This window comes from Botryllus schlosseri, chromosome 15, assembly GCF_051294905.1.
Source record: "Botryllus schlosseri isolate E-star chromosome 15, Bs_hap1, whole genome shotgun sequence".
Taxonomy (NCBI): domain Eukaryota; kingdom Metazoa; phylum Chordata; class Ascidiacea; order Stolidobranchia; family Styelidae; genus Botryllus; species Botryllus schlosseri.
The window spans coordinates 1,500,777-1,515,514 of NC_137250.1; the positions used below are offsets into that span (position 1 = coordinate 1,500,777).

The 14,738-nt window shown below is 40.8% G+C and overlaps 1 protein-coding gene and 2 long non-coding RNA genes across 4 annotated transcripts in view; 1 reads left to right on the forward strand and 2 right to left on the reverse strand.

Annotated features, from left to right (window-relative positions):
- LOC145457025 (uncharacterized) overlaps nucleotides 1-14,738 on the reverse strand; it is a 335,179-nt gene that overhangs the window by 77,531 nt on the left and 242,910 nt on the right. The window lies entirely within an intron of this gene.
- LOC145457024 (uncharacterized) overlaps nucleotides 1-14,738 on the forward strand; it is a 193,845-nt gene that overhangs the window by 72,627 nt on the left and 106,480 nt on the right. The gene's annotated exons all lie outside the window — the stretch shown is intronic.
- The window catches only part of LOC145457021 (uncharacterized), a 438,806-nt gene continuing 432,526 nt past the window's right edge, over nucleotides 8,459-14,738 (reverse strand). Inside the window, exons 2-4 of the mRNA XM_080335180.1 lie at nucleotides 9,397-12,395; nucleotides 9,182-9,338; nucleotides 8,459-8,875 (exon numbers count right to left, since the gene is read on the reverse strand). Coding sequence (XP_080191306.1) covers nucleotides 8,680-8,875; nucleotides 9,182-9,338; nucleotides 9,397-9,577 — 534 coding nt within the window. The 5' untranslated portion in view covers nucleotides 9,578-12,395 and the 3' untranslated portion in view covers nucleotides 8,459-8,679. The remainder of the gene's footprint in view (nucleotides 8,876-9,181; nucleotides 9,339-9,396; nucleotides 12,396-14,738) is intronic.

A 14,738-nucleotide genomic window follows, 5' to 3' on the forward strand; every position in this document is an offset into this window, starting at 1 on the left:
CATTCCATACTGTCAAACACCAGCAATCATTCCTCGTCAACGATTGTTTCTGGCGAAAAGTATCGAATGTGATATGCCCCGGCTCGTATAAATACAAAGTATGTACAAAAACGCTTTTTCATGCTAGTCTATAATTTTTCGACTGTCCTTATTTTTGGGCCCATGTCGATGGCAACCCTGACTATAGCTATCACAAAAATACGCCAGTTTATGCTTCAAAACAGAATGACTGGATGTGTAATATCGTACAATGTGATGTCATAAGCAAATGTTTCCAATCATTCAACCTTTGGTAATGGACTTATTACTTCCTTTTCGAGTAGAGCAGGGTGGAGTTAGCATGTGTTCAGCTTGCGATATCTGTCTGATGATTCTCGAGGAAACCACCGCTAAATCTCGGACATTTTGAATTTGTGCTTCCTGCGGCCAGCTTATGAATAGTGCAGAATACATAGCCTACTTACGCAGCCACGGGGTCGAGTTTGCGAACCACTGCGTTAGATGGTGGTCCAGTAACCTCGAGCCCTTATTCGTATTATCATTTACTATACGTTGCAGCCTTGCTCAAATGCCCATCCTTATTTCGGCTACGTCAGTGGTGCTTAACCTGCGGACGTACGGCCTCATTCAGCCGCATAACCATAATTTTGCGATCTTCTACACATATTTAAATTAGCGTGTGTTTGCGGCCGTCATTATGTAACCAATAGTTGCTGGTTCTAGTCTCGGCTCTGCCATGTTTCTATGTATCGGAGGTTTATCTAGGCTTCTCGTCGCCGACCCCCTGTTAACGTAGCGTATTTAAAAACCCAGAAGAAGAGTTAACAGAGCTTCAAAGTCAGCAGCAAAGTCCTGAAAGTGGACGCACGTTAGCGAGAGAGAATGGGAGTGCGCGTGCAAGCAAAAGTCGTCCTCATTACCCAAAGCAAAAATACTAAACTTTAGGAAATGCGCTGTCGTGGCGCACAAATTCTAAACAGGCGATTATCACCACTGTCATTGATGTGTAATAAAATATTATTAGTAACAATACAAACAATCCTGGTGGGAGGCCAAGAAATGACAACATGTAACTAAGTGATTAATAGGAACCGCAAGATGCATCATCATTAATATTGTACCCAATATTTTCGAAAACACCCTCCATCAGCTCTACTGGTTAATCTGATCACGTGAGCTGAGAATTTATAAATTTTTGACAATAATATGTGAAACTACCAACATTTTTGATGAAATCCATTCAAGAGGCAAAATTTTCGCGCTCTGCGCGACTACACACATAATCCTAGTGTCTTTTTTTGATATTTATACTCGCGATTTTGGTACATAAATTATATATTTTTCAATACAACATCCATTGTAGCAGTATATTTATTAAACTCGAAGACTTTTCGGGTGCCTCTTTTCAAGAGTTATCGGCACACTAAAGGGATTTAAACAGATTTAAAAGCAAAAACAAAAAGGCAAGGTATGACGCAACAGTCAAAATCACAGACCATGAAATTCGCATCGTATCAATGGCAACAATAACAAACTACGAAGTATACGGACATACGGTACTATAGTAGCAGCACAATTTGTAAATAAACAATTACACGCACGGAACAACACGCACTAATGAGAAATTTGTAGGTTATAGAGGAAATCTTTCTGTCTGCATAAAAAGGTTTGCTCAACTGAATAATAGTAGACTCCAACACTCTTAAATGAAACACAGACCTACCACGCGCAATGACAGTGAACATATTGTCATCATAGTGCTGTGCACAGGCAAGGTTTTCGCTCATATGCTGACCGATTGACGAAGCATATGCTTGGTAATCATCATAGCAGTCTGTTTTTGCAGCCAATTTGCACTGACGTGTGAGCTCCGTGCGATTATTTGCGCATGTTTTTGACCGAATCAATTTTGGGATATGCTGCTTAATACGCTCAAACAATCTTTGAGATGTACGTCCTACATACCTACTATCACAGTGGCACTTGTATTGGTAAACAACATTACTTGCATCAAAGGCAGGAAGTACATCTTTTCGAGAGTTGGGTAACAAGGGTTTCGTCGTGTACACTACCCAGTCAACAAAATGGGAAGCGATCGCTAGGCGTATAATACGCTTTCAATGCCAAAATGATGCTTCAAAAGATACAATTTTCGCACTTCAGCCGCAGACTCCTTGACCGCTAGTAACCCTGCCGCTAGTCTCGCCACCCTAATCGCTGTTGATTTCTAACCCTGTGTTTCAAGTCATCACAAGTTGACTCAGCATTTTCATTATCGTGTTAGCATAGTGTCCTATATGGTGTCGACACAAGCAAATCGCACGGTTCAATGAAATTGTATCACGTCACAGTTTCCATTTGGCTACAGGCAATTTGACGGTGATTTTTGACCGGCTTGCCGAGCATTAAATTTGATGAATCGGGTATCAATCAAAAGCGGACTCTGCACTGATTACGAAAATATAAATTTTATTCCGCTCGCGACCCTGGAACCCCCACAATCAGCCCCCAATTATTGATTGTCGAGTAGATTGGCAGTGTGACGCAACAATGCTGTCTGGTGAAACGAGAGACTAGCTCAAGAGCAAGGATGCGGCCGAGCGGCGAGAGTGGGATCAGCTGACGTCGCGGCAATAGCGATGTGCATGCAAACGCGCCACAGAGAAACGCTGCGCTGTTGATACTTTTTCTATGCGTTTCGGTACAAGCGAGCACACACCAGCCTTTCCTTGACTTGTAAGGGTAGAACTGGGTCCACGGAATCTATTAGGGCCCTACCAATTTTCGCGCAATATCCTTCAGCTGATAAAGATATGTAGGCTACATCTGAGTAGTCTACATTGGATATGTCAGATTATTATGATATCGATGCCTTAGCCCGCTTGTTGAGTAGGGCTCCAGAGACACGTCGCGCTGTTGATGGTGGGTGTCGATACTTTCTATAGTCACTTTTATGGTTAAGTGTGAGCAAGGAGCATTGAGCATGAGCATACATTACAAGCTTTTATTTGATCCGTATGGGTAGGACTTGGTCCGCGAATGCAGCAGGTAAAATGTTGAGTTGTTGAATAAAGTTTAACAGCAGGAGTGTCGAATTAAACTGGTATCGCTGTCCGGATTCAATCCGTTACTAGAAAGCTTGCGGGCCATACCTGCCAAATGATTCCAAAATGTTACCACAAAATTCATACCTTTGTTTTTCACTGGAATATATCTGATATCACTATAAACGTTGACGTTGGAATTTGGTTTAGCATTTTTCAATCACCAAATAGTTTTTTTGAATGCCGGGGACGTTTTGCGTCAAAAGTAATACAGTGGTATCACAGATATTTGAATTATATTCATTCTGTAGCCTGTATATATATTCCTAATGTAACTTACGTAAAACGGATTTGCAGTATTTTTTTCGCATCTGTGAATAACTGAATGTCCATTGTCCATTTGGCCCAACAGAGTTTGCACTTTTTCGCCTTCTCGGAATTTGGCAAGGTCACCGACGTGGTGCTTATGGGGACTAGAGTGAAAACTCAACACTGTAGTTGTATTACTACAATATGATATATTTACATTATCTAAATTTGCTGTCTTGAGTGAATCTTATTACTTGAAAGTATATTTTTCTTACGAGAAATATCTCTAACAGCTGAAGGATTGCGCGAAAATTGGTAGGGACCAAATACATTCTGTGGACCCAGTTCTACCATTACAAGACAAGGAAAGGCTGGTGTGTGCTCGCTTTTAGCGAAGCCCATAGAAAAAGTATCAACAGCGCCACGCATCTCTGGAGCCCTACGCAACAAGCGGGCTAAGGCAATCGATATCATAATAATCTGACATATCCAATGTAGACTACTTAGACGTAGCCTACATATCTCTATCAGCTGAAGGATATTGCGCGAAAATTGGTAGGGCCCTAATACATTCCGTGGACCCAGTTCTACCCTGGACCCAGTTCTACCCTTACAAGTCAAGGAAAGGCTTGTGTGTGCTCGCTTGTACCGAAACGCATAGAAAAAGTATCAACAGCGCAGCGTTTCTCTGTGGCGCGTTTGCACATTGCTATTGCCGCGACGTCAGCTGATCCCACTCTCGCCGCTCGGCCGCATCCTTGCTCTTGAGCTAGTCTCTCGTTTCGCCAGACATCATTGTTGCGTCACACTGCCAATCTACTCGACAATGAATAATTTATGGCAGATTGTGGGGGTTCCAGGGCCATGAGCGGAATAAAATTTATATTTTCGCAAACAGTACAGCGTCAGCTTTCGATTGATACCCGATTCGTCAAATTTAATGCTCGGCAAGTCGGTCAAAAATCACCGTCAAATTGCCTCTAGCCAAATGGAAACTGTGACGTGATACAATTTCATTGAACCGTGCAATTTGCTTGTGTCGACACCATATAGGACACTATGGTGTTAGTTTTATTAAAATCAACGAAAATACAAGTTGACTGACATATGACATATCAAAGGCGAGAGTTTAGCATGATCATTTGTCAGATTAAGATCGATTACAATACAATACATTGGGCCCATGGAAAGTCGCTTAAATAAAGTACCGTAAACCGGGGTAACTTTGAACAATTTTTCACAAATTTGCTTTATATCTTAGAAATGACTGAGTGCAGGAAAGGCAAGTTTTGTATTTTTCTGGGGTTATTGAGCAGGGATTAGAATCAACTAATTCAAAATCTTCATGGTCATAAATGAATACCGTATTTTTGTAAATTATCCGTGTCCAAAGTTACCCCGTCCTCATAAAATTTGAGGGGGTAACTTTAGACATCACATTTTTTTACATTGACCTAAGCGTGGGCCCGTTGAGATTTCTGCCATTGATTAAGACTACTTAGAGCAGTGGTTCCCAATCTTTTTGTCTTGGTGACCCCCTTTAAAAAATTTCTTAGATACCGCGACCCACACTTAAAAAATGTTTTTCTTGCATTTAAAAATGTATAATTGCCTTTAAAAAAAATGTTTTTCTTGGTGACCCCCTTTAAAAAATGCATAATTAGAAAGGCAGCACTAAAAATGTTTTTCTTGCATTTATTGACGAATCAATGCGATGGTTGACCTTGTAGGTCTGCAGCTAACTGTGAAATTCGAGGTTGGGTGCTAGACAGAGCCAGTCTCATGTCGTCTTCTACATTCATTCTATTTCTTTCCTTCGTTTTCAAATGTAGAAGAGCTGAAAACCCACTCTCGCATAGATACGTCGTAGCGAAGGGCAGTAACACTTGAAAAGCCAGCTTAGAAATTTGTGGGTATGAATCATACATTTCACACCAAAATTGAGAGAGTGACTTTTCATAGTAGCGAATTCGAGCAGATGAGTCATTCTTAAGATCAAAATATTGATCTTGGATTTCATCAGGAATGCCACTTGCATCCAAAGAAACGGAAAACGGATTTTGAACAAGTGTAGCTTCTTGCTCTTCGAGTTCTGGAAAGTAACGTTGGAACTCGGACTCCATGGTCTGCAGGTGTGCCACAATCAATTTTTTTAAATCTTCGAACTCTTCACCCGTTTCTTCGATGCAAGAAACACTGGACAATCTGTCAAACATAGCAATGTTCACAATATGCACTGTTCGCTGCCAGTTTTTCAATTTTGAGACAAATGCCTTGACATTATCATTGAGTTGTATAATATTTGTGTCTTTCCCTTGAAGTTTCAGATTTAGGCAGTTCAATTTATCAAATATGTCCGCCAAATAAGCCAGGCAGTTCATCCACTTATCATCATTGAAGTATGACAAAAATTCCCTTTTATTTTTAAATTCTAAAAATGCCTGAATCTCAACCTTCATCTCATAAACGCGATTAAGAACGTTCCCTTTGGAGAGCCAACGAACAGCTGTGTGGAAAAGCAGCGTTTCGTGTGTTGAGTTCAGATCCTTGCAAAGTTCTTTGAACTGACGTGAGCTAAGACCTCCTGCTTTGATAAAATTTACGATTTTCACCACAGAATTCAATACATCTTTTAGTTGAGCTGGTAATGTTTTGCTGGCAAGTGCATATCTATGGATGAAACAGTGCGTTCCCTCTGCTTCAGGTGCAAGCCCCTTAACTTGTGTTTGAAAGCCAGACTGCGATCCCAACATAGAAGGGGCGCCATCTGTACAAACTCCACAAACATTTGTCCAATCAAGTTGGGCAGATTCAAAAAAGTTGTCATCTTCTTCATAACATCTGCACTTTTGTAGTAGTTTCCAGCTCACTGCAGAAAAGAAATTCCTCTTTGAAGTCACCGGAATTGATATACTTGACAAAAACGAGAAGCTGAGCACATGAGCTAACATCTGTTGTCTCGTCTACCTGAATTGAAAACATCGGAGAAGCCTTGATCTCCTGTATCACTTGCACTGTTACATCTTTGGACATATCCGATATGCGTCTCTTGATGGTATTGTTAGAAAGAGAGACTTGTTTAACTTTCGCCGCACTTGCATCCCCGAGAACCAGCTTTACTGTTTTTAACAAGCATGGCTTCACAAGTGTTTCCCCAATAGTGTGAGGTTTCTTTCCTTTGGCAATTTCCAGTGCGACTTCATAGGACGCCTGAAGTACAGCTACATTTACCTGATAAAAGTTTCCAGTAGCATCAAACCGTTGCCGCTTGAGACCAGCTTCATGGCTTTTAAAGAATGCTGCATCCTTTTTAGCATGTTGAGGGTGCTTGGTTTCCAAATGGCGTTTCAATTTTGATGGTTTCAATGATTCTGCGCTAAGAACAACGTTGCATAGAACACACTGTGGCTTCTCAACACCATTGGTCAAAAAAGAAGTAAAGCCGAGGTTAATGTACTCTTCAATGTATTTTCGTTTTTTCTCCATCGAACGATGCTCCCTTTAACTATTTTTTAGCAATCTCGAGTCTTGACCGATCTCTGTTGTCTAATATACAAGGCTACTTTGTTAATAGAGTTTCAATTCACAGTGACTGAACGCTTAGTCCTACACAGTATGCGTTCACTGTGATGTAATAAACGTTACTGTAGGACCTACAGTCATATTTATTACATCACAGTGGACGCATACTGGATGAGTGACACACAAGAAGGCACCTACTACTAGCAGACCGGTACCTCGCCCTACTTACATTCACTTTTGTTGTTGCATGAGCAATAGCTTCGCGACCCCCTATGAAATGCTCTGCGACCCCCAGGTTGGGAACCACTGACTTAGAGGTAACGGCTGCCAAGTTTTAAATCTAGGACTCAACTGCTATTTCGTTGTAAGAATTTAATAACCATAAATTTTGATGAAATTGAACCCCCCTACCAATAATTTATCAATGTTGGGTCAAGGTCAATGTTCCCTCTAAGCGCAGTGATGACAAAGTCTCTGTGCACAGAAATTTCAAGTTCTAGAATGGAACAAGCGTTTTTATATGACGAAATTTCAAGTTGCGTACAAAAAATCCGAAGTGTGACCTTTTTTTTAGTCGTTACGCACTGCTGTCCAACGGTCTGCGCAGGTAGTTGACAAGTGCGCGCAGACTCGTTACAAATTAGAGGGAACATTGGTCAAGGCTATTGGGTAGTGAAATGATTCCACCTTTTATTGAGACTACTTGTGGTACTGTTGCCTCATGAAAAAGAATTGGACAAGCAGCTACCCTTTTCCCTCAATATATATTCAAAGGTTTTACTTCTTAGTATCCAATGTTACCCGGTTTATGGTATACACATTGTCTGGCAATATAGGCTAATATGTAACAAGGACCCAAACTAGTTTCAACTTTAACCTCTATGATCAACTACCGCACGGCGAATCTGAACACCACACGACATAAAACCTTTGCGGAGCATCGTCCGGTCCATCATATGTAAATTCAACAACGTTGCTGACCTCTTGAGGGATCTGGAAAATAAGATGTAAACATTATTATTAATATATTTTCGCTATGAATTAGCACTGATTGTCTTAATCATATCATTTCTGGTTGTACGTCATTTGATCATCTCACACCCAAGTATGTTACCTGATAAATGACAACTCTAAACCATAACTCAACCTAACCTGAACTATGAGACAGATGGTTATTGCCAAGTATACTGAGCTATTTTGTCCAGTACTTACATGTCTACAGACCACCTTTTCTGATGGCACGTCAACTATATCCTGGATCTGAGAACACCAGTAGCGGTTTTGTGGTTACTTACCTGATGGTCATTGATGAGTATTTCAAGGCAAAATTTTGGAAATAACGAATTACAATATACAATCATTCATACTATTTTGCAAAATTTGGATCGGATACCTGAGGCAACACTATTTCATTTTCGGCGACCGGCATCCCAATCCGGCACTCCATGTAGAACAGTTTTTATGTGCGCTGAAATTTCATGATGGGTTGCGAGCCTGAATCCGGTATGCTGCAGGACAGCTGGAACAAACTGAAGTTCAAGCAACGAAATGGAATGAAACTGTCACACCCCGGCCCTCACATAAAAGATGACGCCAAAGATTTGAGCCTTGCACGGCTATCTTAAATCCACCTTGACGAGAAGCACCTGTCCACGAATGCTTCTGGGCAAGTCTTTGAGTCATAAAATACTTGAAAAATGCACGCACTGTAGCCCGAAGATTTGGTTTCACTATTTTCAGTGCGACAGCAGATGGGATCTGACATATATCAAAAAGATGCTTAGCTCATAGCGGTTTGTTCCGACTAATAAATTGTTATGCTGACCTGATTCTTCAACAGCATATTGAGCTCTTCTGCACTGTCTGCTTCAACAAAATCTTCCATGGAGTCGTCTTCATTGACTTTATCATGCATATGTTTCATCTCTTTCCTTAGCTGGTTAATTTCATCTTTTATCTCGTCAAGCGAATTCGACAGCTTTGTAAGAAACTCATAGGGCCTGTTTTAAATATAAGAAGTCTTTCGCAGCCAACTTATTCACAACTGGGCAATCTCTAGCCTCCAAACCAATGCCCTTAATAACAAACACCATGATTCAGGATTGACTGGCAAAGGCTAAAAAACCTGCATTCCCTGGTGGCGACGTTGCTATGACTTCTATTAAAATATACTACTTCTACACATGAGGTAGGAATGTGCAGTTGTCCACCTAATAATAAAATAGCCAAAATATGCCATAATTGCTCATTGACTTTCAACACAACTCAGAATTTAAAATTATCTGTGAATGATCTCATCAACTTACATCTGAACAGTTCTTTGACTTAATGTTGCATATCTATCAGCTTGATAATAGCTGTCACTTGACCGGCTGAGTATTTTCGGATGAGTCGGGGAAGAATTTGCCCAATAGCCTGGTACTGGGAGCCCGTATGCAGATTCATGGCACTGACTGTAAGCTACTGAGAAATATTGATAGGAAAATGTTACAGACAACAACTGAACATTAGTATAACCAACCTGCAGAGCAAATGACTTCACATCCATGGGCTTTCCATTCGTCTGTAGATTGAGATGCAATCTTTGAAAGATCTTGCACATTTCCTTCAGGGGGCCAAAAACACAAGCTGCTGTTGCATGCCAGCCAATTTTGTGGAACTACCTCGTTGGTGCCATCATCAAACTGCACACAGTAAAACATCACTAATGATAGGAATAGTGGCTAATACTTAATTCTTTCCTGAAAATTAAAATTCACGTTGATACAAGTGAGCAGACAGATATCGGATCTATGAAGCATTGTGGTTATAATATTGCGATTGTTCTGAAGCAATGATCGATACTTCACGGACAATTACAGACACACATAGTTTTGAAGTTTTAGTAATTTTATTCAAAAGTATATAATACTGTGTTCAACATAGGAAATGATAGTTTTTAAGATGGCGGTCATCTCGCATTGGATGGGTGGTTATTGTTTCCAGAGGGATTTCTAAGGTTTTCGGTGATCGGGTTTGTATCTATTGGTGCGTGACGGGCTTTTCTTTTTATTCTAGATTTTGGGTCAAAAAAAAAAGTCATTAGATTTTGGGTCAAAAAATAAAATAAAAAAAATAAAAAATAAAGTCATATTTTTGTGACTCAGTAGGGTCTATTTGTGCCGGAACTTTATCCAGGTCTTCTATCTATAATCTTCTAGTCATATTTACTCTTATTCAATTTTTGGGTATATTCATACCTTTTTCTGGAATTCTTCTCATTTGTGGTGACTGTATCTGCTCAGGCATCTCATGGGGTTTTCATACTGGGTGTGGTTATTGGGGATGGGTAGGTAGGTGAGTGGGTGGGTATGTTGGTTGGTTTGGGTGGTTGGTGACTGGTATGGTCCATTAGGTGGGGTGGGGTGGCGTGAATTTGTTTTATTCGTGATAATGTTAAGGCGAAATAATTGCACTCAATTTCAACGTATAACGAAAGAGAAGGTGATCTAGGCAGTAAGCGTACGAGTCATATTTAATATATGTGTGGAGTATTGGCGATAGTGTGGTAGTATACGCATCAATCACTCGGCACTATGCATCCCTCCAGGGCAACCGTTTATTGTAGATGGCCAAAGCCGCACATAGAAAGCACCAAGTTCAAGTGGTACACCAAATATCGCTACACTATAATATAATGCAGGAACATACGAATATTCAATCATTTACTAACTAAATAAAGGTCTCAATGCAACCAATTTAAGCCTGACAAATTACTGCACTACACACATCTTGCTAACAACATGAGGCCGAAGGAAATAAACAGACAAGTATTGAGCACAGAAAATCACTTAAGCATGACACTCATTGTTACGTTTGAGCGTGGCTAACATGCCGAGCCCAAATAGTTCGAAAGTGTGTCCCTGGAGGACTATTTTATAAACGAAACACGCGAACAAACACTCTACTGCAATATACTAGAGGCAAGCTTCGAAGAGGCAAATTTTCTCATATCACAAAAATACCCTCTGTTGATATGCACAGAAACCCGTCAAACTTCGCCAAATTTGTCAGGAAACACATCTTGAATGATTCCAAAGGGCCAATACATCTCTGAGTTATATCATCATACAAGAGGACCAGGTCCTCTACGGTAAGTTTTCCGCTATGCTAGTAATGGGCTGCATGCACACTACATTCCCTTGCGAGGGAATCTTGCTCCATGCAATGAGGTATGGTGTTTCCAATTACAGGTCAAACACGTGTTGACTGATTTGCATTCAGCGTTACCATGACCATTACTTAGACAATTAAAGCATAGGTTCTTATGAAGAACAAGTTCCATTTTCTGGTTCCGGTTCATAGTATTGTACCTTTCACATCTGTAAATACTGTGTGGCTCATCACAACAAGGACATTTTGGGTTTGTAGCCACTTGATCCAATTCATTTGTACAGTACGTAATAGGATGATTGTTAGTTACAGTTGCAAATGTTTGAGCGCTTCGAGACTTAGGCATATAGGATGGGTTTGAAATGGAATCACCTTTCATGTCCTGTGCCAATATCTTTCCATAAAACGTATTGTTAACATACGCTCTCAATTCAACAAAATTCAACAATTTCTCATAGCTTGGGTCCGGACCATGGATCCAAGCTTCCCGAACAAAATCCAACTGCAAATGATATGGCAAACGTTTGAAGATAGCCTCCAAATAGCAGTGAGCATCAAGCATAAGATGTAAATTCCAATTTGATAAAATGATCCAGCAATTTCGCATCTTTGTTGCAAAATCATATAAAGCATCGGGATCATTAGGTTTCAAGCGAGGCCCTTCTGTAATTTGTTTAATATGGGCCTGTATTATAAGATTTCTGTTTCCGAAACGAAATTCCAACGTTTGCTTGGCCTTTTCATAACCAAGGCTTGGGGGTTTGATAATCACAAAATGTTCAATGGTTTGCTTAGCTGAGCCCGTGCAGCTTTGAATTAAAAATGAAAGCTTTTCAGAGGGGTCATAAGGAAACCTCTCCACAATCTGATTGAAATATTGTATAAACAAATGATAGTCCTTCGCTTGGCCGTCAAAAGTGATAGGGGTCAATTTGGAAGTTAATGAATGAGGCATCAATATATTGTCATCATATGAATTAAACTTGCTGGGCATTCGGCCCGCTCTCGGCAACTCCAAATGATCACTATGAGCTAGGGGCGGCTGTGGTCGACTATTCAATCCCAGCTGAGAATCATCCAGGGCATGCGGAGCAAGAGATGGTCTAGGTAAATCAGAATTGCCTGAACAAGACACAGAAAATTCGGACACTGCAGGTGGCCAATGGACTACCGCAGGTGGATTGCAAGTAGCATTTGGATATTTACCAGCTGACAGAGCTGTGCTGTGAGGACCCAAACCCTCAACAGAAATATGTGGTTCAATAATGCGAGGTTCTATTTGAGCAGAATAATCAACAAACAACGGGCCATTCGACACTGACACCGAGCCCGTAGAATCCCTGGGGATTACTCTAGGACAGTTTGCGTCTCCTCCAAATGGAGAAGAATCAACATATAAGTTTGACACAACAGTAGGCTGGATTACAGTAGAACAAATGGGAAACTGGAATGGAGCAGGCACCTGTTGAGAAGCATTAAGATCCACCATGGGATGAGGATTACCAACATGTAGCGGGTTACGCCGCAGTGCTACCGAGCCCATTACCTGACTTGAATATGTAACCGAACAAACAGGGTTATTTTTGATCTGAGAGCCACCCAGTAAAGACAGATCCGACGAGGGCGAATACTGTCTGCGAGTCACACACTGTATGGTGGACGAACAAGGATGGGTTACATTAGGTCGGATGGAGGAATCATCAACAAGCAGCGATGACTGCATATATTGTGGAATCGACTGAGTGGATAAGTCACCGAATCGGGAAGGATTTCCATACCCACTAAATTTAGTTGAGCCCTTCGAGCTATCAATTACGGGACAGAGAGGTGTTGAGCTAACTGTTTTCGATGTAGTGGCTGCACCAGCGATTGGTACACATGGATGGATTGACAGATCGACCAACTCCGCGGTGTTAAACAACGGTTGGCCAGCACTTGTAGGACAATATTCATAATTTGGAAGATGGTGATCAAACATAACAGGCAATTGGTCAGATGATTGAATGAGTAGTTCTCTATTTGAACGAGCATTGAATATACTTGAACGAGACGAATGTACCGATTCCGACTTTGATCCTGCAGCTAACACTTGTGCCTCTTGGATTTGAAGTTCCGCCAATTGAAATTCCGCCTTTGCAGAAACCATGCGCTTCTTAGCATCCAACTCCATCAATTTAGCCGACATGGCAGTCGATGCATGGGATGCGGATGTCTTGACAGAATTACGATCCGATTTTACAGAGTTTGAATTGGAGGATTCTAGACATTTCTCTTGGAAAACACGATAACTTTGACTAGTTGTCTTCTTAAGATCCATGATTTCGTACAGTTTTAACTTACAAGTTTCAATGTTAGAAGATTGACTCTCGACACCATTCCTTTGAGCATTAAAATTCCGAAGGTTTCCAATCCACTCATTGAATCCTATGATCAGTTTGTCAATCAGCGGTACAACCAACTTGTAGTTCTTAGATTCATTCATGAGTTCAATAACCTGCGGTAGAAGGGACTCCACCTCTTCATTGTGCAGTAGTGCTTCCAATTCCAGCAGGTCCGTACCTGTAGACACTTGTTCATTCGTTGCCATTTTAGCAGTTAATCCAATATGAAGAGCGGGTTTGCTTCTTGGTGTACAATGTGGAGTATTGGCGATAGTGTGGTAGTATACGCATCAATCACTCGGCACTATGCATCCCTCCAGGGCAACCGTTTATTGTAGATGGCCAAAGCCGCACATAGAAAGCACCAAGTTCAAGTGGTACACCAAATATCGCTACACTATAATATAATGCAGGAACATACGAATATTCAATCATTTACTAACTAAATAAAGGTCTCAATGCAACCAATTTAAGCCTGACAAATTACTGCACTACACACATCTTGCTAACAACATGAGGCCGAAGGAAATAACCAGACAAGTATTGAGCACAGAAAATCACTTAAGCATGACACCCATTGTTACGTTTGAGCGTGGCTAACAATATGCTCGTTAATATTAACGATAATTTCTATATTCAATATTACACACAGTAGATAGATTGAGCATATCGCACGTCTCTTCACAAATTCATGCATTAACGATTACACTACCGGTACCAAATGATGTCGCAGTCATAACCATGACACGTCTGACCAAGTGTGGAAATAATTTCATCAATAGCCAATCCGGTCTTTTACTATTCTCAAGCACATAAATCGTCAACGATAACTTCATTCCTATTCCATTCCATCGTTATACCATAGCCTTTACAAACTAGCCTGGAAGCGGCAGACCGATTCAGTGCTTTTGTTGTTCCGTGCAGCGACACCGCGTGTAAGACTGCGACTTTCATTTTCTGCGGCCATTTGCTACTTAGACCTGTGCGTATTTTGTATATATATCTAGCCGATGGATCTTACTGAGGAAGAACTCGAAGAAATATTTAATGACGTAAGTAATAGCTATAGTAACTGATGATATACTAATTATTTCATGTTCTTAATAAAGGAGTGAAAGTCAAACGGAACCAGGGCCTTGGCCCTTGCTGTTGTGTTGAAAAGGGCCTCTTGAAGTTAAATGACGTTTTGCTCATATGTTTCAGAATGAGGAGGACATAGTTGGAACGTCAGATAGGGAGGGATGTTCGGAGAGTCAAACTGTGGAGATATTGATATCGGATGTTAACTGTGAGGAACTATTGGACACCGGGATATGTACTTTAGGATTGG